Consider the following 23,820-nt stretch of genomic DNA (forward strand, 5'->3'; position numbering starts at 1 on the left):
TTGCAATCATGATGACTATAGTGAAATTCAGGTGTAAGAATGTTTGTTTCAAATAATTACATTTTTCAGGCTAAATAGAAAACAGTGACCCTAACAATAAAGTAGGTAAGGCCCTTCTGGCAATGTGGTGATTGTCAAATTTTAGGCATCTACTGGGTGTTGCCACAGGTTACACAGCGCAGATATCTGTCTCTCTCTGCAACAATGGGTCTCTGTTAGCTACAACCTAATACAGGCTGGCAGATCTTGTCTCCCCTGGCTAAATAAAGACAGACCCCATTAGGGATTTCTCCAGTGATGTCATGGTGATGTCGTGCAGCCACAGGCTTTATTGTTGTACAAGTGCTTACTGAGGTACAAAAGGAGGGCAGTTAGCATGGATGGACAGAGAGGTGGATGTCATGGCTGTTTTTTTGGCAGTGTTGTAACCAACTTCAACATAGGGATGTGTAAACACATCGAACTTCAGCTGCAATGAAAAACCACTGGAATTTGGGGTCTTTGGACCTTTTAAAATGTCCAGTTCAGGGCTCAAGTCCTGCAGGAACGCATGGGAAAGGGTTCCGACACTATTTCCACAGTAGAAACACTTGGGGAGATTTATCAAAACCTGTGCAGAGGAAGAGTGGTCCAGTTGCCCATAGCAACCAATCAGATTGCTTCTTTCATTTTCCACAGGCCTCTTTAGAGGCCTGTGGAAAATGAAAGAAGCAATCTGATTGGTTGCTATGGGCAACTGCACCACTCTTCCTCTGCACAGGTTTTGATAAATCTCCCCCACTGTTCCTATTAGCAGGAGTCCTGCAGGACCAGCCCGTTGAGTGGAAATCTTGGGTGAGTTCCCACACTTTTTTCTCAAGACCGGACCCCCGGTCCAGTCCTTATATACTGTATAAAATGTTGCCATAAGGTCCATACTGGCTAGACCTCATGTTACGGATAACAGGAAGAGGTAGAGAGAAGTTATACTAATGTAAGAAATAAGTAAACATGGGGTAGTACTTCAGCCTTATCACAACCCTGTTCATATTAACAGCTTTACCAGAGCGTAAACCTAACAGTAAACAGAGGACGGTCTTGTTCTGATAGATTTACAATATCCATGGCAGAGGAATTTGCGTTTGATGACCAAAAAAAAATTAAAAAAAACAACCACAGGGTGATACCAAATGCATTGACACGTCCCCTATCCACATGTTGATTACGTTGATACACTAATCCCATATCCTGTGTATATATATATATATATACTCTGTGTATATATATATATATACATACAGTACATACACCCCTCTTGTCTATTCATAGAGTTGTTCAGTCTTTGTGTCTCAATTATTCCTCACCATTAGTAATATCTCCGCTTGCTGTCAGTAAATTGAACATCCCCATTTAGATTAAAATCCTGACAAACTTTCATAGCTTAAAGGGGTACTCCAGTGGAAAACTTATTATTTTTTATTTTTTTTTTAAATCAACTGGTGCCAGAAAGTTAAACAGACTTGTACATTACTACTATTAAAAAAATCTTAATCCTTCCAGTACTTATTAGCTGCTGAATACTACAGAAGAAATTCTTTTCTTTTTGGAACCGAGAGCTCTCTGCTGACATCATGACCACAGTGCTCTCTGCTGACATCATGACCACAAGGCTCTATGCTGACATCTCTGTCCATCTTAAGAACTGTCCAGAGTAGGAGAAAATCCCCATAGCAAACATATGCTGCTCTGGTCAGTTCCTAAAATGGACAGAGATGTCAGCCGAGAGCACTGTGGTCATGATGTCAGCAGAGAGCTCTGTTGCAAAAGGAAAATAATTTCCTATGTAGTATTCAGCAGCTAATAAGTACTGGAAGGATTAAGATTTTTTAATAGAAGTAATTTACAAATCTTTTTAACTTTCTGGCACCAGTTGATAAAAAAAAAAAAAAAAAAAGTTTTCCACCAGAGTACCCCTTTAATACTTTACCAGTACTGTCAAATTCTATGTCAGATGTTATTTTAACTTCAATATTTCAGGTGTGGAAAAGTTTTAATAGAAATAAATATTATTTGCTTACCTCTTCCAGCTGCTTAGTAGCTTCCAGGACTCTAGACTGCAGGTGGCCATTTCCTCTGGTAAGACGTGCACAGTCTTCCATCATTTTGTTCCGCAGGTATTTATCCTCATCTGCTGAAAGCTGCTTTTCTTTTAGCTGAATCCGTAACTTTTCTGCCTCTTTTCTATAAAATATATAAGGTAATAGCAACAGTACCCAGTAAAGGGCAATAGAAAACCTGAGAACCACATTCTGCCTTTTTTTTTGTTTTGTTATTTATTTAATATTAAAATTAAAAGTTTTTTTCGATTTTAAATGGACCCCCATTTATCAAGAGAACAAAGAGGACAGGGTGCCTGGTACAGCACTATGGCTCTTTCGTACAGGGGCTGAGCTGTTAGGCTATGTTCATACAGTCTTTTGTTGTGTATTTTAAGAAGTAAAGCATCTCAAAATACATCTTGTTTTATGTCCATTTTTTCACATTTAATTATACATAATTCTATGGAAAAAAGCTTAACAGTTCACATGTGGTTTCTTCTTTTGACATACCGTATATACTCGAGTATAAGAGCTGACCCAAATATAAGCCGAGGCCCCTAATTTCACCCCAAAAACCAAGGAAAAGTTATTGACTCGACTATAAGCCTAGGGTGGGAAATACATCATCCCCCCCATGTAATCATCTAGACCCCCGTCATCACCCCCCCCCCCTTCATCATCAACAGCTGTCAATCCCTTCATCAGTGGTCTTCAACCTGCGGACCTCCAGATGTTGCAAAACTACAACTCCCAGCATGCCCGGACAGCCATCGGCATGCTGGGAGTTGCAGTTTTGCAACATCTGGAGGTCCGCAGGTTGAAGACCACTGAGAAGGGATTGACAGACGGAGAGTTCACTCGGGTATAAGCCGAGGGGAGCGTTTTCAGCACAAAACTCGGCTTATACTCGAGTATATACGGTAATTATTATAGCTATTTACATACAACACCATATCCCCCCCACACACACACACAAACACATGCACTTTTTTTTATATGTTTTTGATGTGATTTTGTTACATTTTTTTCATGCAAGCTTTAAGCAAAGACCTGATTTGCATAAAATAAAACAAAACACATGTATAAAACTGAAAATACGAGGCTTGTATTTTTGGGCCTTACAATACACTGTGTAAACATAACCTAATACTAGACTCGGCCCAAGGATGAGAGGGATGCACCATTCTGCTGTAGCACCTCTTTTTATTCCCAAGCATATGAACTCAGTAAAGAATGACATTGTGCAGACCTATACACATTTACATACGGATCATATGGTAAATTATACTTTTGTTTTGATTAAAAACCCCAACAACACAAGTTAGATTTTGGAGAGTTTTGTTTCTACGCAGTACACTTTTCTGTAGGTCCACACGATCACAGTGATATACAATTTATATAGGTTTTCACAGTGATAAACAATTTATTTAGGTTTTATTTTATATTTCTACTTTGAAAAAATATTAACTTTTTTTGTAAGAAAATCAGTATTTCTAAATATTGTCCTCTTCTGACTCCATAATACTTTTTTTTCTGAAGATTTTATCGGTACCATTTTTGCTTTCATATGTCTTTTTCATTGCTTTTTATTACCATAATATTTTTCTGTTATATGAAGTGACCAAAAATCAGCAGTTCTAGACTTAAAGAGGTACTCTGGTGAAAAACATATATATATATATATATATATATATATATATATATATATATATATATATATATATTTTTTTATCAACTGGTGCCAGAAAGTTAAACAGATTTCTAAATTACTTCTATTTAAAAATCTTAACCCTTCCAGTACTTATCAGCTGTTGTATACTACAGAGGAATTTCTTTTCTTTTTGAATTTCTTTTCTATCTGACCATAGTGCTCTTTGCTGACACCTCTGTCCATGTCAGGAACTGTCCAGAGCAGGAGAGGTTTGCTATGGGGATTTGCTTGTACTCTGGACAGTTCCTGAGACAGACAGAGGTGTCAGCAGAGAGCACTGTGGTCAGACAGAAAAGAAATTCAAAAAGAAAAAAACTTCCTCTGTAGTATACAGCAGCTGATAAGTACTGGAAGAGTTAAGATTTTTAAATAGAAATACTTTACAAATCTGTTTAACTTTCTGGCACCAGTTGATTTAGAAAAAATAGTTTTTCACCGGAGCACCCCTTTAATAATTTTTTAGATTTACCCAATTCACCTTTATTTTAATAAATCAGACATTTCTGCAATGCCAATTTTTATTTATTCATGTTTATTTTATTTATTCAGTGGGTGATTTACACTTTTATTAGGGGATGGGCTTATTCACATTTAACACTTTTTCTTTATTTCATTCACCTTTTTAGTCCCCATTGGAGATTCTTACTTGCAATCTCTCAATTGCAAACACTGAACAATGTTATGCAATAGCACAGCATAGATTAGTGTTAGCGGTGTTCCACTTATACAGGCTGATGAAGCTGCCTGTATTCTTAGAGCGCCAATTTGATGGCAAAAAGGCAGTTAGGGACCCTCCGGCCATCATACCAGCTGATTAGGACCCTCATCTCCTGAACGCGCTTCATATAGCGGGAGCGGGCGCAGAGACGCTTTTTATATCTATTTTACTGCAGTATTTTTGTTTTCATTTCACAATGTGTGGACTTAGCCTTATTATTTTTTGCCACAAACCTTAAAGTGGTCAGACAAAATTCTCCAGTGTAGGTAAGGAAAATTCCTGTGGGGTTTTTGTATTATAATTTTTCAGTTAATGGTTTTATTAAATCGCAATGTAAATAAAAGAAATACATAAAAAAAAAAGAGAAAAATCCAGATAGGGAAACAATAGTAAATTTATCAAATAATTGAGCAGAAAAAAAAAAATTAATGGACCAGAATGAGTACAAGTGTTGGATACGATTTGTTAACAGACAATGGAAACATCTAGCTATACCATTCTATATGATTTTCAAGGAAAGAATAGTAAGAACTTACAGATGTAAGAATCATGATGCAAGATCACATGGCGGAATTTCCGAGTGGAATTCTGCAGGAATATTCTGCTTGGAAATTGTGCTGCAGCAGAGTCCCATTAATTTGACAAAAACACAGTAGAAAAGGGAATAGGGTCTGGCTACTTCAGGGGAATATATAGAGACCACTATGGACTGTTAAAAAGTGAAGAATAGAGGCTTGTGAACATAAGTAGGTGGTGCTCTGGCTTAATGGTATACAGTTCCAAATGCACAATCCAAAGAGAATAAAAGTCGGCAACTCACCAGTCTTCTTCTTAAATTTTATTGATACTCACATCAATGGTTACAGGAGCGGGATAGTGTACGGGGGGTACAGCAGGCAACGGTAGCCGTTTCGCACAGGTTAGTGCTTCATCTGGCCTAGGCCAGATGAAGCACTAACCTTTGTGAAACGGCTACTGTACACAATCCCGCTCCTGTAACCATTGATGTGAGTATCAATAAAATTTAAGAAGACTGGTGAGTTGCCGACTTTTATTCTCTATGGATTGTCCATTAATTTTACTGTGCACACAGCAGAATTTCCACAGCAGAAACATCGATCCCGGCATCCATGGGGACAGCGCATTTCTGAGCGGTCCAAATCAAGTAAATGTGCAGAATTTCTGCTCATATTTTCCATAGGACATTACGCCTATTTTCAGCTGTGTGAGCATGGCCTAAGAATGCTATAGTACCACTTGTGTATGACTCCCAGCATACCCACAGGCCCCAAAATTACCCAATGGAGCTAAAAGAGACCCAAAGGGTTATATTTCTAGCTGCCATCAGGTAGTACAGTCACTATCACTATTCTGTATAGAATATTGCAGCAAATTGCATTATTCCATACAAAAGCATCCGGCAAAGAAAAACGATACCACAGAGTATTTATAGCCATGTCATCTGAACCATGAGCAGACTGATAAATACCGGGCGCATGAACTGAGAAGTAATCTTAGGGTGTGAACAATAACTGGCCTCCAAAGAAGCTGCCCCTATTGTTACAGCCCCTTGTTATGTGTAAATAGCGCCATTACTATGATAATGATTAAGACACTGTTAGTTGTTTATCAGCCTGGGGTAAAGCTGCTCCACAGAAATAGGCCTTTACCCAATCATATGTAAAAGAAATCACTGGATCTCATTTACATTGATGCTATTCATGAACACCACATGAGTGACTATTTGTGTATTACTGTGCCAGAATGGCGTCTATAATAAGAAATTTATAGGAGTATAGCATGCAACTATAGCAGTGTGATCCCACCTCTTCACCTCTAACGCCAATGCGCCCGGACTGGCACGGGCATTGCCAGAAACAGGAACTTGAAGAAATGTGAATGTCCAGCGCAATGTAGATCCAACGTAGCAGTTAATTGATAAAAACCTCAGTACATGGACATAGCGGGCACAGGTGACGCATTTCGGCCCACCTAATGAGCCTTAGTCATACCATATTATGACTAAGGCTCATTAGGTGGGACGAAACGCGTGACCTGTGTCAGTATCCGGACAGGTATGCAGCGAGGACACTGGTGGTGGATCCTCTGTGTCAGTGGGGTGATGACGTGGGCCGTACCAGGGGAACGGAGTCTAAGGGGTTACTGGTTTTCACCAGAGCCCGCCGCAAAGCGGGATGGACTTGCAGCGGCAGGTAACCCCCAGGTCGTTCCACCCGATATCGACTCAACCCCAGCTGACGGCTAAGATAGGCGCGGTACAAGGGACAAGGCAAGAGCAAGGTCGGACGTAGCAGAAGGTCAGGTCAGGGCAGGCAGCAAGGGTCGTAGTCAGGGGCAACAGCAGAGGGTCTGGAACACTGGCTTGGGACCACACAAAACGCTTTCACTGGCACTAAGCAACAAGATCCAGCAGGGACAGGAAGGGGAAGTGGGTTTATATGAGGAAGGCACAGGTGCAGGTACTGATTGGGCCAGGCGCCAATCAATGGCGCACTGCGCCTTTAAATCACAGAGAGCCGGCGCGCTCGCGCCCTAGGGAGCGGGGCCGTGCGTGCCGGGACTGAGCAGACTGAGGACGGGGCAGGTGAGGAGATTGGGATGCGAGCCGCGGACGGGCGAGTCCCGCTACGTGGATCCCATGCCCGCCGGTGACACTAGTGCAGCGCTCCCGGTCAGCGGGTCAAACCGGGGCGCTGCACGGAGGTGAACGCCGCGAGCGCTCCGGGGAGGAGCAGGGACCCGGAGCGCTCGGCGTAACAACCTGTGCCCGCTATGTCCATGTACTGAGGTTTTTATCAATAAACTGCTACGTTGGATCTACATTGCGCTGGACATTCACATTTCTTATAGCAGGCAACTGTTATGTGTCCCATCTATAGAGCAGGCCCAGCACTGACCCGCTCTCTCTACTTTCTGCTGACATAGCATCTTCTTGCATTAGGATTAGCTTATGCGGTACAGATTTATACAGCTCTCCTAATGGGGTTGCCCCACCAACAACAATTTATCCCCTCTCGTCAAAATAGGGGGTCTAACTGCCGGGACCTAGCAATCCCAAGAATGGGGGGGTTCTGAGTCCTCATATGAATGGAGCAACAATCACACATTCACACTTCAACTCCATTCACTGTTTATAGGACTGCCAGAGATGCCAAATACAGCACTCAGCTATCTCCAGCAGTGCCAAGGACAATGAATTAAGCGGCAGTACCCACACACTTGCCCCCACCGAAACAATTGGGACTCCCGTTCTTGAGATTGCTAGTGGGTAGGGGATAAGTGCTGTTGGAGTTATGAGGCCTTTAAAGGGGTACTCTGGTGAAATATTATTATTATAAATTTTTTTTTTAAATCAACTGATGCCAGAATGTTAAACAGATCTGTAAATTACTTCTATTTAAAAATCTTAATCCTTCAAGTACTTATCAGCTGCTGTATGCTCTAGAGCAGTGGTCTTCAACCTGCGGACCTCCAGATGTTTCAAAACTACAACTCCCAGCATGCCCGGACAGCCGATGGCTGTCCGGGCATGCTGGGAGTTGTAGTTTTGCAATATCTGGAGGTCCGCCGGTTGAAGACCACTGCTCTGGAGGAAGCTCTTTTCTTTTTAAATTTATTTTCTGTCTAACCACAGTGTTCTCTGCTGACACCTCTGTCCATGTCAGGAACTGTTCAGAGCAGGAGCAAATCCCCATAGCAAATCTCTCCTGTTTTGGACAGTTCCTGAGACAGACAGAGGTGTCAGCAGAGAGCACTGTGGTCAGACAGAAAAGAAATGTAAAAAGAAAATGTAGTTACTTATTCTGCAGTATACAGCAGCTGATAAGTACTGAAAGGACTAAGATTTTTAAATAAAAGTAATTTACAAATCTGTTTATTGTTATGGCACCAGTTGATTTTAAAAATATAGTTTTTCACCGGACAGACTTTAAGTTCAGATACTAGCTGTACAGTCTAGATCTGTATGCAGTTAATCCCCCTAGTGATGGATACATGCAGCCAGAATTATGTCATTTATCAAGACAAAGCAAAGAAGAAAAAAAGGTTATATTTTGGAATTACTCAGTACAAACATTTTTACTTCCAAATCTTAAAGGGTAGTCCAGGGAACTGAACTTTTTAGACACTTATCCTCATCAATAGGAATGGGTATAGATGTCTGATCCGACTGCTGGGACCCCCAAAGATGCCCCGTATGGGGCGTGCTCTGGCCCGCACCTTCCTGGACAGACGAAAGTAATGGTCAAGCCGCAGCAGTGTCCCAATTACGAGCCGCAGCAGTGTCCCAATTACGAGCCACAGAGAGTAGGCCATCTGTCCAGGAAGGTGGGAGCTGGAGAGAGGACATGTAAGCAAGTAACTGAGGATGCTTTAGTAGCCAGGAGATTTTGGGGGGTCCCAGCGTTCAGACTCCCTGCGATCAGACACATATCCCCTATCCTGTGGATGGGAAATAAGTGTCTGATAAGTTCAGTTCCCTGAAATACCCCTTTAATAATGGACATTAAATTAAATAAAGAAATACTACATTTAGCTGTACTCTCTGGAGTGTTGCTATAGGGCCCTATACTTTTATAGGGGATTTCTGGGCTAAATGTATTGACGTCCTATCCTCATCAATATCAGATCAATAAGGTGCTGACTGCTGGCACCTCACTGATTATCTCAGTGCTTCCCAGCACAGGTGCCTGCAGCTGCTGGAAAACTACAACTCACAGCAAACCCTGGATTAGCTGTTTGCCAGAACCTTGGCAGCCACATGCACAGAGAACAGACCCATAAGCAGACGGCTCCGTACACTGTGTAGTGGCCGTACTAGGTTACTGCAGTTTACGGAAAGCTGAGTGACGGTAACACAGCATGGCCACTACAAAATGTATGGAGCCGTCTGCATACGACTCTATTGTCTGTGTATGCAAGTGCCATGGCTCATTGGCAGGGTGCCACTAATCTGATATTGATGACCTATTCTGAGAATAGATCATCAATACATTTAGCCTAGAGGGTGTATTCAAACGTACAGTATCCTGTGAATATTTGATGTTCAGGATTTGAAGCTGCAGAGTTTAATATAAGCGAAATGAGTTAGCATGCATCAAATATGCGCAGGATACTGTAGGTGTGAATAGACCCTTAGGGTACGTTCACCCATGCATATTTTGCGCTGCAGTTCTGCTTTAGCAGATTTTACTACCCATTGAAGTCAGTGGGCAGCAAAATTTGCAGAAGCAAATCTGCAGCAGAAAATATGCACGGGTGAACGTACACCAAAAAAACATAAATGCTATAAGATTTATAACATACCGAAGCTCAGACACAATCCGCTCCTGAACAGATTGAGCAGTGGTCAAATACTGCTCCTCTAGTTGATGTACGGCAGCCTGTAATGACAGGTGTTCTGATCTCTTCTCCGACAACTGTTCTTCCACAGCTTCCTGCTGCTTTATTTGTTCCTGAAGCTGACATAAAATAATGGAAATGTTGAATGCTACACGATAAAAACTGGAATGGTTTTGACAAATTAGGACTGGAATGTGGCTTGTTTCTATTGTGTTTGGATAAGGGGGTTAAATGTGAAAAGTTATAGAAAATAGCTTTAAAGGAGTACTCCGGTGAAAACCTTTTTTCTTTTAAATCAACTGGTGGCAGAAAGTTAAACATATTTGTAAATTACTTCTATTAAAATTTTTTAATCCTTCCTGTACTTATTAGCTGCTGAATACTAAAGAGGAAATTCTTTTCTTTTTGAAATGCTCTCTGATGACATCACGAGCACAGTTCTCTCTGCTGACGTTATTATAATAATAATAATAACGCTTTATTTATTGTTGTCCTTAGTGGGATTTGAACCCAAGTCCCCAGCACTGCAAGGCAGCAGTGCTAACCACTGAGCCACCATGCTGCCCTTAGCATACATCTGCTATGCATGGTTGCTAAAATGGACAGAGATCTCAGCAGATAGCACTGTGCTCGTGATGTCATCAGTGTTCCAAAAAGAAAGGAATTTCCTCTGCAGCATTCAGCAGCTAATAAGTACTGGAAGGATTAAGATTTTTTAATAGAAGTAATTTACAAATATGTTTAACTTTCTGCCACCAGTTGATTTAAAAGAAAAAAGGTTTTCACCAGAGTACCCCTTTAAAAGTGCTTGCACACATGCTATGGGTCAGATATAGTTTGTTATGATAGGCTGGGATTCAATGGCAACATAGGCCTGCTATGAGGAGTGGTACAACTATGTCAATACTGTAATCTATGGAGTACAGTTTTTAGGTCTCAGCAATGAATGATTACATGGAAGGACCAATGAGATATATTAAAGGGGTACTATTTTTTTTTTAATTAACTGGTGCCAGAAAGTTAAACAGATTTGTAAATCACTTCTATTTAAAAATCTCAATCCTTTCAGTACTTATTAGCAGCTGTATGCTAAAGAAGAAATTCTTTTCTTTTTGAATTTCTTTTTTGTTTTGTCCACAGTGCTCTCTGCTGAGACCTCTGTCCGTGTCAGGAACTGTCCAGAGCAGCATAGTTTTGCAATGGGGATTTTCTCCTGCTCTGGACAGTTCCTGATAGGGGCATCAGGTGTCAGCAGAGAGCACTGTGGACAAGACAAAAAAGAAATTAAAAAAGAAAATAATTTTCTCTGTAGCATCCAGCTGCTAATAAGTATTGGAAGGGTAAATATTTTTTAATAGAAGTCATTTACAAATCTGGTACCAGTTGATTTAAAAAAAATGTTTTCCACCGGAGTACCCCTTTAAGAAATGAATCAGTACAGAAGGCTGGACCTATAAATAATATGGTAGTTATCATAAACAAAATAGTTATCAAGACTATAAAAATGTATCACCTATCCACAGGATAGGGGATAAGTATCAGATCACGGGGGTCTGACCGCTGGGACCCCCTGCAATCTCCCCCCCGATCTGTCACTTATTCTCTGTAGTAGGACTGGACTACTCCTTTAAAAGTGCCAGACCTTTAAATAATATAGTATTAAATTCGGGCATCTAAGTAAATTCACTGGGGTCTCTTTGTAAAATTGGAAAAAAGTTATGCTTACTTGCCCCGATCCCTTGCTGCGTCTGCCCCAATGCCCTACCACATCCTTGCTCTGTCATGGAGGGTCACGGCTACAGTGTAAAAAATGAAAGCAGCAAGAGTATAACTATTAATTAAATTTCATGCCAGCCGGAGCCCACACTGCTAATTTTGTGGCACCAGACACCCCCTTTAGAGTCCCATAAACTCTATTATTGTTAATTGAATTTTTACCTAAACTTAAAAAACAAAGACCACAGTGAGGACATTTAGAGACATATGTGACTACTAGCTAAAGATTGCATTGCCTAAACATTGCAAGAAGTGTACAGATGGGCAATATGGGGTAATTACCAGGAAAATACATTCTCCTCTCTTCAGGGACTAGATAAGGAATTTCAAATGTACAATACATTCGTAAAGTCTTTAGACTTTTTCCCTTTTTTTTTTGCACATTTTGTTGCAAACTGGTGTTCAAAAAAAAAAAGGGCCCCCCTATCATTCTGCACTCCATACCCCAACAAAGAGAAAGCTAAATTTTAGAAATCTTTGTTAATTTATGAAATAGAAAAGATATTAAAAAATTCCATTGTCAGAAGTATTCAGACCTTTTAGCTGAAGCCCATTTGGCAGTGATTGCAGCCTCCAGTCTTTTTGGGGATGAGGCCACCAGGTTTATACCTGGATTTGAGGATTTTCTGTCTTTCTTTTTCTACAGATCCTCCCAAGCTCTGTCAGGTTGGATGGGGACCGTCTATGGAAGCCAATGTCAGGTCTCTCCAGAGATGTTCTATTGGGTTCAAGCCAGGGCTCTGTCTGGGCCACTAAAGGGCATTCACAGAGTTGCCCCTTAGCCATTCCTGTGTTGTCTTGGCTTAGGTTCATTGTCTTGTTGGAAGTTGAGGGCTCAGTCTGAGGTCCGGAGCAATCTTGGAAGGTTTTCATTAAGAATATGTGCTATTTGCTCCATTCAGCTTTACCTCAACCCTGACAAGTTTCCCTGTCCCAACAGCTGTAAAACACCACCACAGCATGATACTGTCACCACCAAGCTTCACTGTAGGGAGGGTATTGGGCAGGTAATGAGCAGCGCCTGGTTTCCGCCAGACATAATGATTAGAATTGAGTTAAAGGGGTATTCCAGGAAGAAATTTTTTTTTTTATATCAACTGGCTCCAGAAAGTTAAACAGATTTGTAAATGACTTCTATTAAAAAATCTTAATCCTTTCAATAATTATCAGTTGCTAAAGTTGAGTTGTTGTTTTCTGTCTGGCAACAGTGCTCTCTGCTGACATCTCTGCTTGTCTCAGGAACTGCACAGAGCAGAATAGGTTTGCTATGGGGATTTGCTTCTACTCTGGACAGTTCCCGAGATACGTGTCATCAGAGAGCACTTTGACAGAAAACAACAACTCAACTTCAGTAGCTCAAAAGTACTGAAAGGATTAAGATTTTTTAATAGAAGTAATTTACAAATCTGTTTAACTTTCTGGAGCCAATTGATATATATATATATATATATATATATATATATATATATATATATATATATATAAAAAAGTTTTTTCCTGGATAACTCCTTTAAATTTTGGTTTCATTAGATCAGAGAATCTTGTTTGTAACAGTCTGAATTTACCACAAGCGACTCTTAACAAGGTGTAGAAACATCTCAAAGATTATCAAAAGAATTAGGAAACCCTCAGAGCTATATTCCGAGAGTCATAGCAAAGGGTCTGAATACTTATGTCCATGGTAAATTTTTGTTTTTCCTTTTTAATCAATTTGCTTTTGTTTTTACATTCTCTTTACGGGGTACAGGGCTGCAACATAACAAGATGTGAAAAAAAGTGAAAGGGTCTGAAAACTTTCTGAATGGATTGTTTGGGTTCCACTGACAAATATCTAAAGTCTACAATAAGGGCAGATGCTGCAGATATCTATGTAACTAAGTGAATGTACTCCAAGGGTAGGGTCACAAGTGCCGTATTCTGCTGCGTATTTGCTGCTGCGTACACGCAGCAGCAAATACGCAGCAGAATACGGCACTTGTGACCCTACCCTAAAAGTAGAGGTCGATGTGATAGATCTTCAAAATATTAACAAATATTTTGGTTTGTATCATGTCTTGAGTCCTCCCAGGCCCTGGCTGTTTATAAGTGCTGAGAATTGTCCTGGCCTGACTCAGAATAGATCATTGTGCTATTGTAAGGAAGCAGACATTATTACTTGTGTTTTCAGGAGGCGGAGGTCTCGGTCTTTCTCCTTCACACTATGAATGGCGCTGTGCAGTTGATAAAGAATGCTCTTCTGTTCCTCTTCTTTATGGACGAGATCTTGTACAGAAACATCTGCCAGCTTCTTTAGTTGTGTCACACTCTCCACCAGGACACTCTTCTCTCTCGCGTTGGCATCTCATAGATAAAGACAAAGCTGAAATGTATTTACCTGACACTTGTGGACCTTGCATAATAAAATATCACCGTGCACCATAAATTCTCCACCTTATTGTGGGAGAATACACACTTTTATGCTAATCCGCTTCAGTATACTTTCTAACAATTGTGACCTCTTGCTGTTCAATAAGCCCAACAAAGTATAACATTAAAACATTCTGAAAATGATCTGACAAAGCAATGACACCTAGACTAAACAGCCATCTAGGGTAGAAGCAGCGGGAGAAGCTGTCGTAGGCGATTGTGGGGGAATAGTTCTCAACAGGAAGCCCAAGAACTGAGTGAGGTATCGACAATAGTTCATGATTTATGATATTTCCTAGAAACAAAAGAGGACTTGAAGGGAAAGAGGATTGAGCGAAGCAGAGAAGACCTACAGAGCGCCTCTCATTCCTTCCCTGCTGTATATACAAAAACTGTCCTCAAAAATGTACAATAATTTCAACTATTTTGTTTTCTACAAACTCATGATACAGGGAGGACAAACATGGTTAGGGTGTGTTCACACTCTTTTTTTCGGTTTTCCGCTGCGTATTTGAAAGGGGGCGGGCTCTTCTCGGCTGTCCGCAGCAGATTTTCCACGGAGGAATTTACACTGCGAAAAATTCTGCCGCGGAAAATCTGCTTCGGACAGCCGAGAAGAGCCTGCCCACTTTCAAATACGCAGCGGGAAAACCCGCAAAAATTAAAAGCGTGTGAACGCACCCTTAAAATCTCTTGAAGACAGAAGTTCCCCTAATATTGACAACTAGACTCTTCTGGCGGAACCAACTGACTGTATGGGGTCCTCCTGACATCAATTGTCGGGAGAGAGTAGGTTTGGGCATGTTGGACTGTTCGATCCTTTTGTTTTTGGAGGGATAAGACACTATCACAGAAATCTGGCGGCATCTGTAAAAACATCAGATGAATGTTTGTTCAATGGTTGTTCAAAAGGAAACTTTTATTTATCTAATATGGCTACCTTTAGAGGGTACCTCTCATTAACTTGAGAAATGTTATAATCCTCCCAGTTCACTTCTCCCATCATGATAAACCACCCCTGCCTTTATTTTTATTATTGTTTAGTTTTCTACCTTAATATTGCTCTGTATTTTCTGCTCAGTCTCAGTTAGATTCCCAGACTGAGAAGGGGCGTTACCCAGCAGGTGTGACATCATCTGAAGCCATACAGGGGAGAACTTCCTCCCTCACTCTGCTACACACAGCCCAGAGCAGGTCAGTGTGTGAGATGAGCTATGATTGGATAAGGCTGAACACACCCCCTCAGCATTCTAGGCTGCATTACCTGATTTTGGATTGCTGCTAGGCCAGCAGGAGTCCAAAGTCTGTTGAAAAGATGGGGGAAAATATGCTCTGGAGAATTAGGGAGACACCTAGAGGCAGTTTTTTTAAACACAAAACATAGAAAACTTAATTTTTTTAAACAAAGTACATTAGAAAGATTTTTTATTTACCATAAGGCAGTGTTTCCCAACCAGGGTGCCTCCAGATATTGCAAAACTACAACTCCCAGCATGCCTGGACAGCCTTCCTTTGGCTATCCAGGCATTCTGGGAGTTGTAGTTTTGCAACACCTGGAGGCACCCTGGTTGGGAGACACTGCCATAAGGAGCGCAATAGGAAAAATCGAGTTTTTATGAGAGTGCCCATTAAAGGGTTGGACATAGATTTACAGGATAACCATCTCTGGGTGGCAATTAGGAGACAGTTTTCTTGAATACACTGCATTTGACCAATAAAGCAGCACTAGGACTATGGAGGCATTGCAGTCCCCATAGACAGCAATGCATTTTGCGAGTGTTTTTCTGAAAGAATAAGTAAGATCATTCTTTCGGAGGCGGAATTTTAGTGGCGTAAGCTCCGAAGCTTAAATTCTGCAGTGTGCACTGTGCAGCAAAATTTCAAACTTTTGCACTAGAATTTCGAAGTGGAATAACGGAAAGAAATTCCTTAGTATGAACCTTGCCAAAGAGATGGAACATTGAATATGGATGCTGTGGTTACACTTGTTTTCTCTAGACAGTTTTTTTCCTTCTGGAGAAGAGTTACTTTGCATAATTTTTTTTATGTAGGAAAATTGCCTTAAAGACTTCCCACCAGCTGGATCTCCACAAAAAGAATCAGGACTTTTCGTGAGGCGTATAGAATGGGATTTGATTATGATTCATGTTGCATTAGAAATACATGTTTACTTTAATAAAGAGCCTTTTGTCTTCCAAGACTAAGTATGAAACACTTTTCGACTATGAATGAAAAGCTTTTCATGACTTCTTGTATCCAAGCTCCATTATTGGGCAGCTCCATTATAATGGTCTCACTGTCCAATGTGCTCCTCCTTGTAAACCGTGTTTGGATAATTCTGTCATTTGTTTTTAAATCAACCAAAATGATTCCTCCATGAGCTGAGAAGCCCAATGTTTCTCCCCATAACCGCTTTCTATAGATGAGTGACTCTTCATTTTGCAGGAGACCTTATTTTGGCAAGTATGAAACAGGTTATCTTTTCCTTCTGGAGGAGAGAGAATTATTAAGTCTCCATACACCATCCTGAGATAACCTTTTCTTTTTTGAAACAGGCTGGTGTTCAGCAATGGCTTTAGCCAATTGAACATCATCTTCTGTAAAAAAGTTGACTGTGTTGAAAGTTTTTGGTAGATAGGTTAAAATGTATTCTGATAAGATCGTATGTCCATGAGCATTCTTTCAGGAAATACTGTCTTCAGAAAGGTCAAGTGTTTATCAACCGAGGTCACTGATCATGTATGGCCAGTCTGTAACAGTAACAGCCAACATGGACTAAAGTGTGTAGGCAGTGTCTGCAAAATGATTGTTCTTCAGACAGACATTCATTCGACTGTTGTTCAACCACCAACCTACTACTATCTAATGTGTATGTCCGGCTACCTTTAGAAAAACAAATCTTGCCACACTTAAAGGGGTACTCTGCCCCTAGACTTCTTATCCCCTATCCAAAGGCATCTGTTACGCCGAGCGCTCCGGGTCCTCGCTCCTCCCCGGAGCGCTCGCAGCGTTTACCTGCTCGCAGCGCCCCGGTCAGACCCGCTGACCGGGAGCGCTGCGATAGTCTCTCAAGCAGGGATGCGATCCGCGATGCGGGACGAGCCCGCTCGCGGTTCGCATCCCAGCCTGCTTACCAGACCTGTCCTCCGTCTGTCCAGTCCCGGCGCCTGGTCCAATTGGTCTAATTGGCGCCTGGTCCAAATTAGTGTTTTCACCTGTGCACTGGTCTATATTACCTCACTTCCCCTTCCCTGTATTGCCGGATCTTGTTGCCATTGTGCCAGTGAAAGCGTTCCTTGTATGTCCCAAGCCAGTGTTCCAGACCTCCTGCCGTTGCCCCTGACTACGATCCTTGCTGCCTGCCCTGACCTTCTGCTACGTCCGACCTTGCTCTTGCCTAATCCCTTGTACCGCGCCTATCTCAGCAGTCAGTCGGGGTTGAGTCGCTATCGGGTGGAACGACCTGGGGGTTACCTGCCGCAGCAAGTCCATCCCGCTTTGCGGCAGGCTCTGGTGAATACCAGTAACCCCTTAGACTCCGTTCCCCTGGTACGGCCCACGTCATCACCCCACTGACACAGAGGATCCACCACCAGTATCCTCTCAGTACCCGGATCCTGACAGCATCCCAAACATCCGAGGCATGGAGCAAACTTTGCTCTGTGCCGGATGACTGGTGATGCTGGGTGGAGGCTCGTGATGTCATGGTCACGCCCTGCTCATGATGTCATGGCCCCCTCCCATAGACTTGCATTGAGGGGGCGTGGCCGTGATGCCTCGAGTGTCATTTTACTATTTTTTTTATAGTTCATAGAAAGATTTGCTCCAAGTGCCGGGCTCACTGATTTCCATAAGATTTTAAACTAGTCATATGTTGTATTGTATAACCAGTAGCTGTTTGTGTACACTTCAGTGTGGATTTTCCCAAGAGCTTTTTAAGAAGGTTGTTGGGGCTGCTGTTCACCTAGGTCATTGTTATTGCTGGGTTCAATAATTCAGCCTTGCAGTTACAGTAGAAGACTTGACATATGTCCCTGCCCGGATGTGCATGCTGCCAACTACCTGATAACCACACATTGTAATGGGAGTCATAATTCAGCAGAAGGAATAGGTTTAGAGTTTTACTTGGTAATTCAGTGTATTTGGAGGATAGGTGGTATTGTTTAGCCCTTTCTTGCCATACCACTGGTGGCTTGACTATCCGCTTGTCCTCTTGTATCCATCACATAGTCACAACTTTACTGTACTTTAATGTTTACTTATTTTTTATTCTTCAGTCTGAGCTCTGACCCATGAAATGTAGCCATAAACATTATATAGAGGTAGGATGATAGTTGAAGAATGATTGAACGAACAATAGGTAAGTGATCGTTTCACAGACAAAGCCATTCACACTTTATTCCAGATTGGCCATTACAGTTGTTTAGGCTGCCCATACATGATAAATGACACTGGATGAGGGATGAACAATCTTTCTGGTATGTTTTTTCAAGGAAAGAGTGTTCTGAAGAAAATGTACTTGATCTAACTACTGGATAGAAATTTCAAACAAGGGTAGATTCTGTCTAAACAATGATAGTCTGTAATAGATCGGCTAATCATTCATTTCACCTTAAAAATGTTTGTTATGGTTGAAATGGTAAATTTTTATCAACTCTAGTCTAATATGTAAGGGTAACTACATGGCATCAAAGGCCCACAGATACATTATATAGACAAAAGTAGTGAAACAAAGGTGTTTTCTTCGGTCCAAATCAGGTGTTTTATTTGGTCCATAGGTATATAAAATCCAGCAACTACCAATGCAGTTTGCCTTTATAAACCTTTGTGAAAGAATGGGTTGTTCTAAAGAACTCACTGAATTCTGGTGTGGTACTTTAATAGGATGCAACAAACACAGAAAGAACTAGTGGCACCAGTACCTTGCTATACAGCTCCACTAGATGGACAAAGTAGGTATGCGGGAAACCAGCCAGAAATATTCAGAAAACGGTGGTACTAGAACAATGAAAGACGGTAGTAAATGGTATCGGAGACGAGGTAGTGTGGGGCCCTCAGAGGCCTCTGAGCGCCCCGCGCTACCTCGTCTCCGATGCCAGATTAGCAGCCCGAGATGGGAGCTGAAGGTCCAGAATCTACACGGTGAGTGCAGGACATCGGTTTTTCTTGTGTACTACTTTAATAGGATGCCTAATTTTTCCACGATCACTAGTGAGTGGAAGCGTTTAGGAAACCCAGCAACCAGGGGCGTAGGAACCAGGGGGACGGGGGGGATGGATCCCCCCCCCCCCCAAGAATTCCTGCTGGGGGACCCATAATGAAGTTATCCCCCCACTGAGCTGCTGCTGGGTACTTACAGGCAGAGCCGTAGCTGCCATGAGACAACTCTTCTGCTCTTCTCTCCTGTCCAGAGACGACCGACAGGTTCACACAGTGAGCGGAGGCTACAGAGTCTGACCCACAGTACAGACAGGACACTCTTGGCTGCCTCTCCTCTCTTGCCTCCTCTCTGCTCCACCTCCTGCTGGTACACAGGAACAGAAGCTACTCGGGGGAAGATGTGTTGCACCGGGTAAGAGGAACCTGATCTTATTACTGGGAGTTCTGTTATGTGTGAGGGGGGGGGGGGGGGGGCTGGGAGTTCTGTTATGTGTGAGGGGAGGGGGGGGGGAGCTGGGAGTTCTGCCATGTGTGAGGGGAGGGGGGGAGCTAGGAGTTCTGTAATGTGGAAGGGGAGGGGGGGAGCTGGGAATTCTGCTATGTGTGAGGGGAGGGGGGGGGAGCTGGGAGTTCTGTTATGTGTGAGGGGAGGGGGGGAGCTGGGAGTTCTGCTATGTGTGAGAGGAGGGGGCAGCTGGGAGTTCTGCTATGTGTGAGGGTAGGGGGGGGGAGTTGCAAGTTCTGCTATGTGTGTGTGTGGGGGGATCCTTTTATGTTCCTTGTATGTGGAGGGGGGGCTGGATATGTGAGGCTGTTGTCTGGAGGGAAGGGGGGGGGGGGTTGAGGCAAAATAGCGGGGCCTGTTATGTGAAAGGGAGAGGGGAGCCAAAAGTCCTGCGAGGGTAGACCTCCTATAAGGGGGGGAGGGGGGGCTGGGGAGGAGAGATGTGTTATAAGAGGGGGGCTGGAGAGGGGAGACGTGTTATGGGGGGCTGAAGAGGGGAGAAGTGTTAAAAGCGGGGGGGCTGAAGAGGGGAGAAATGTGATAAGGGGGCTGAAGAATGGAAACATGTTATAAGGGGGGGCTGAAGAGAGGAGACGTGTTATGGGGAGGCTGAAGAGGGGAAACATGTTAAAAGGGGGGGCTAAAGAGGGGAGACGTGTTATAAGGGGGGCTGAAGGTAACACGGAGTTGTGTTATGGGGGGTGAAGAGGGGAGACATGTTATAAGGGGGGGCTGAAGAGGGGAGTTGTGTTATGGGGGGTCTGAAGAGGGGAAATGTGTTATAAGGGGGGCTGAAGAGGGAGGACGTGTTATAAGGGGGGGCTGAAGAGGGGAGTTGTGTTATGGGGGGGCTGAAGAGGGGAGACGGGGCGGTGCATTATCGAATTATCGGCAAGGTAATTGCCGATACCGATAACGTCCAAAATCGTGAATATCGGCCGATAATATCGGCCGAACCGATAATCGGTCGATCCCTACTTGTGACTGTCAAAATCTATAAGAGGAACAAGATATCATACGTTTTCAACCCTGACCTACAAAAACCTAAGAAATGAGGGGCTTGTGTATCCAGTATACTTGTATGAGTAAGGCCAGCACCACAACCGAAACGCGTCACATCCTGTCCTGTACCTGTGATCCATGTAACTTCGTGTGAATAAAGACGCCTATTAGATCTATGAACGAGCTGGAATTTTTCTATCTTCATATTTAAGTTGGGGATAACCCGTTCCCCTTCCATTCTGTGGACTTCGGGGAGAGCTGATCTACACATCTATTCTTATACAGGATAAACACACAATGAACAGATAGAGTATAATACCCAAGCTGAAGGCACAGACACAGATTCCCTACAGAGATCTGCCCTTATCACACCGCATTGTTCTCTATGTCTGCAGAAACACCATAACAGCGGCTGAGACAGGGCAGGTGGCCTGTGTCCCCCAGACATTTGGTGTCTTATTTCCATTATGTTTAGGGCACACCCTCTATTTATGAAGGGTACAGAGAAGGAGAAACAAAGAATACTCAATCTGCATAATGGGAATACCTGAGATGTCCCGCAGGTGCTTGTGCTGGGACTCCACCTCTCCTTTCATTGTATTGATAGTGGCTTCTTTCATACCCAGCTCCACCTTCAAGGTGTTAATCTGAGACTGCAAGTCCTGGAGGGAAAACAAGGCAATGTATACTCTGTTATTCAGCAAGGTGAGGCCATGCAATCCGGGGTACCTCATGTAACCTCCAACTGCCATTGCATTGTGTATTCCACTTTACATTTCCAATAATGGTACCCAGCCTGCGGATCTCCAACTGTTGGAAAACTACAACTCCTAGCATGCACTGCCATATGCAGCAGCTGCAGCGTCACAGGTTGGAGACTATGGCCGGCATTTATCATTGTAGGTGTATATGAAGCATTTTTCTACACCTTATTTTTTTTATTTTATTTTATTAAATGGTCACATTTGATACATTTTGTGCAGGTCAAATTTTCTGAAATTTCTCTCTTCACATACACCAAAAAGCTAAGCTTAGTCTGGGCTGGTGTAGTTTTAGAGACTTTTCAGTGACTTTGCACCTTTTCACAAAAAAGGCGCAGTTCATAAAACCCTTCCATATCATGTGTATTGCCAAAATCAGTGGATCGCAACTCAAAATCAGCAGAAATGTGTAAACCAAAAGGTGCAAATAAACCCTGCTTGAGCCTTTTTTGTGCCTTTTTTACACAAAAAAAAAGTCTAAAGACAATGATAAATGTCGGCCTATGGATCTATATTTCATGACCAGCCACAATAAGTGCAAAGATTTAGGATAGAGTCAGTAAACTTCTTTGGGTTCTGGGAAATGAGGAGCACTAGGAAGCTTGCCTATAAGGATCTGTCCTTTAAAGGGGTATTCCGCCCCTAGACATCTTATCCCCTATCCAAAGGATAGGAGATAAGATGTCTGATTGCGGGGATCCCGCCGCTGGGGACCCTCGTTATTTCGGCTGCGGCACCCCAGACATCTGGTGCACACAGCAAACTTCGCTCCGTGCCAGATGACTGGTGATGCGGGGCAGTGGCTTGTGATGTCACGGCCACGCCTGCTCGTGATGTCACGGACACGCCGCCTCAATGCAAGTCCTATGGGAGGGGGCGTGACGGCCATCACGCCCCCTCCCATAGACTTGCATTGAGGGGGCGTGGCCGTGACGTCATGAGCGGGGCGCGGCCGTGACATCACAAGCCTCCGGCGCAGCACAGGACACTCTAAATGAACACCAGGTGCAGCAGGGAGATCATGGGGGTCCCCCGCGATCAGACATCTTATCCCCTATACTTTGGATAGGGGATAAGATGTCTAAGGGCGGAGTTCCCCTTTAAACCCCACAAACATGAGATTGTGCGAGATGCAGCGATCGTTTGTGTTGCCCTCCCCTCCTGAGTTGTGTGATGGGCTCTATAAATGAGCGCCGATCTACAAGATTTCTGCTTATTTACTTGGGCCATCAAATCTGAATGAACAACTCGTTGATCCTTAGCACAAATGGGCTATAACACCATACACTCTGTTCAAGGACCATTGCTTTCTAATGGATACAGACAGGCAAGACTCCAGGGGGTAAAAAAGTGCAAAATTGGAAAACCATTGCCTGTTCAGATTAATCCTGATTAACTCTTTCTGTCAGGCTTTTACAGTTCAGGCTGGTGGAGATAGTGGAGTGGTGTAGAGAATGTACTCTTAGCCCACCTCAGACCCTTAAAGGGATTATCCAGGAAAAAACTTTTATATATATATATATATATATATATATATATATATATATATATCAACTGGCTCCAGAAAGTTAAACAGATTTGTAAATTACATCTATTAATTTTTTTAAATCCTTTCAGTACTTATGAGCTTCTGAAGTTGAGTTGTTATTTTCTGTCTAAGTGCTCTCTGATGACACCTGTCTCGGGAACCGCCCAGTTTAGAAGCAAATCCCCATAGCAAACCTATTCTGCTCTGTGCAGTTCCCGAGACAAGCAGAGATGTCAGCAGAGAGCACTGTTACCAGACAGAAAACAACAACTCAACTTTAGCAGCTGATAATTATTGAAAGGATTAAGATTTTTTAATAGAAGTAATTTACAAATCTGTTTAACTTTCTGGAGCCAGTTGATATATAAAAAATAAAAAAGTTTTTTCCTGGAATACCCCTTTAACCCCTTAAGGACGCAGGACGTAAATGTACGTCCTGGTAAGGTGGTACTTAACGCAACAGGACGTACATTTACGTCCTGTGCATAACGGCGGGCATCAGAGCGATGCCCGTGTCATGCGCGGCTGATCCCGGCTGCTGACCGCAGCCAGGGACCCGCCGGCAATGGCCGACGCCCGCGATCTCGCGGGCGTCCGCCATTAACCCCTCAGGTGCCGGGATCAATACAGATCCCGGCATCTGCGGCAGTGCGCGATTTGAATGAATGATCGGATCGCCCGCAGCGCTGCTGCGGGGATCCGATCATTCATAACGCCGCACGGAGGTCCCCTCTCCTTCCTCCGTCCGGCTCCCGGCGTCTCCTGCTCTGGTCTGTGATCGAGCATAGAACAGATCAGTATTAGCAATCATGGT

The 23,820-nt window shown here is 43.0% G+C and overlaps 1 protein-coding gene across 1 annotated transcript in view; it reads right to left on the reverse strand.

Moving 5' to 3' along the window:
* The window catches only part of LOC130274584 (uncharacterized), a 65,962-nt gene that overhangs the window by 12,331 nt on the left and 29,811 nt on the right, over positions 1–23,820 (reverse strand). The window contains exons 5-8 of the mRNA XM_056523018.1: positions 21,265–21,379; positions 13,800–13,984; positions 9,833–9,987; positions 2,058–2,220 (exon numbers count right to left, since the gene is read on the reverse strand). Coding sequence (XP_056378993.1) covers positions 2,058–2,220; positions 9,833–9,987; positions 13,800–13,984; positions 21,265–21,379 — 618 coding nt within the window. The remainder of the gene's footprint in view (positions 1–2,057; positions 2,221–9,832; positions 9,988–13,799; positions 13,985–21,264; positions 21,380–23,820) is intronic.

The sequence above is a fragment of the Hyla sarda genome, chromosome 5, assembly GCF_029499605.1.
Source record: "Hyla sarda isolate aHylSar1 chromosome 5, aHylSar1.hap1, whole genome shotgun sequence".
Taxonomy (NCBI): domain Eukaryota; kingdom Metazoa; phylum Chordata; class Amphibia; order Anura; family Hylidae; genus Hyla; species Hyla sarda.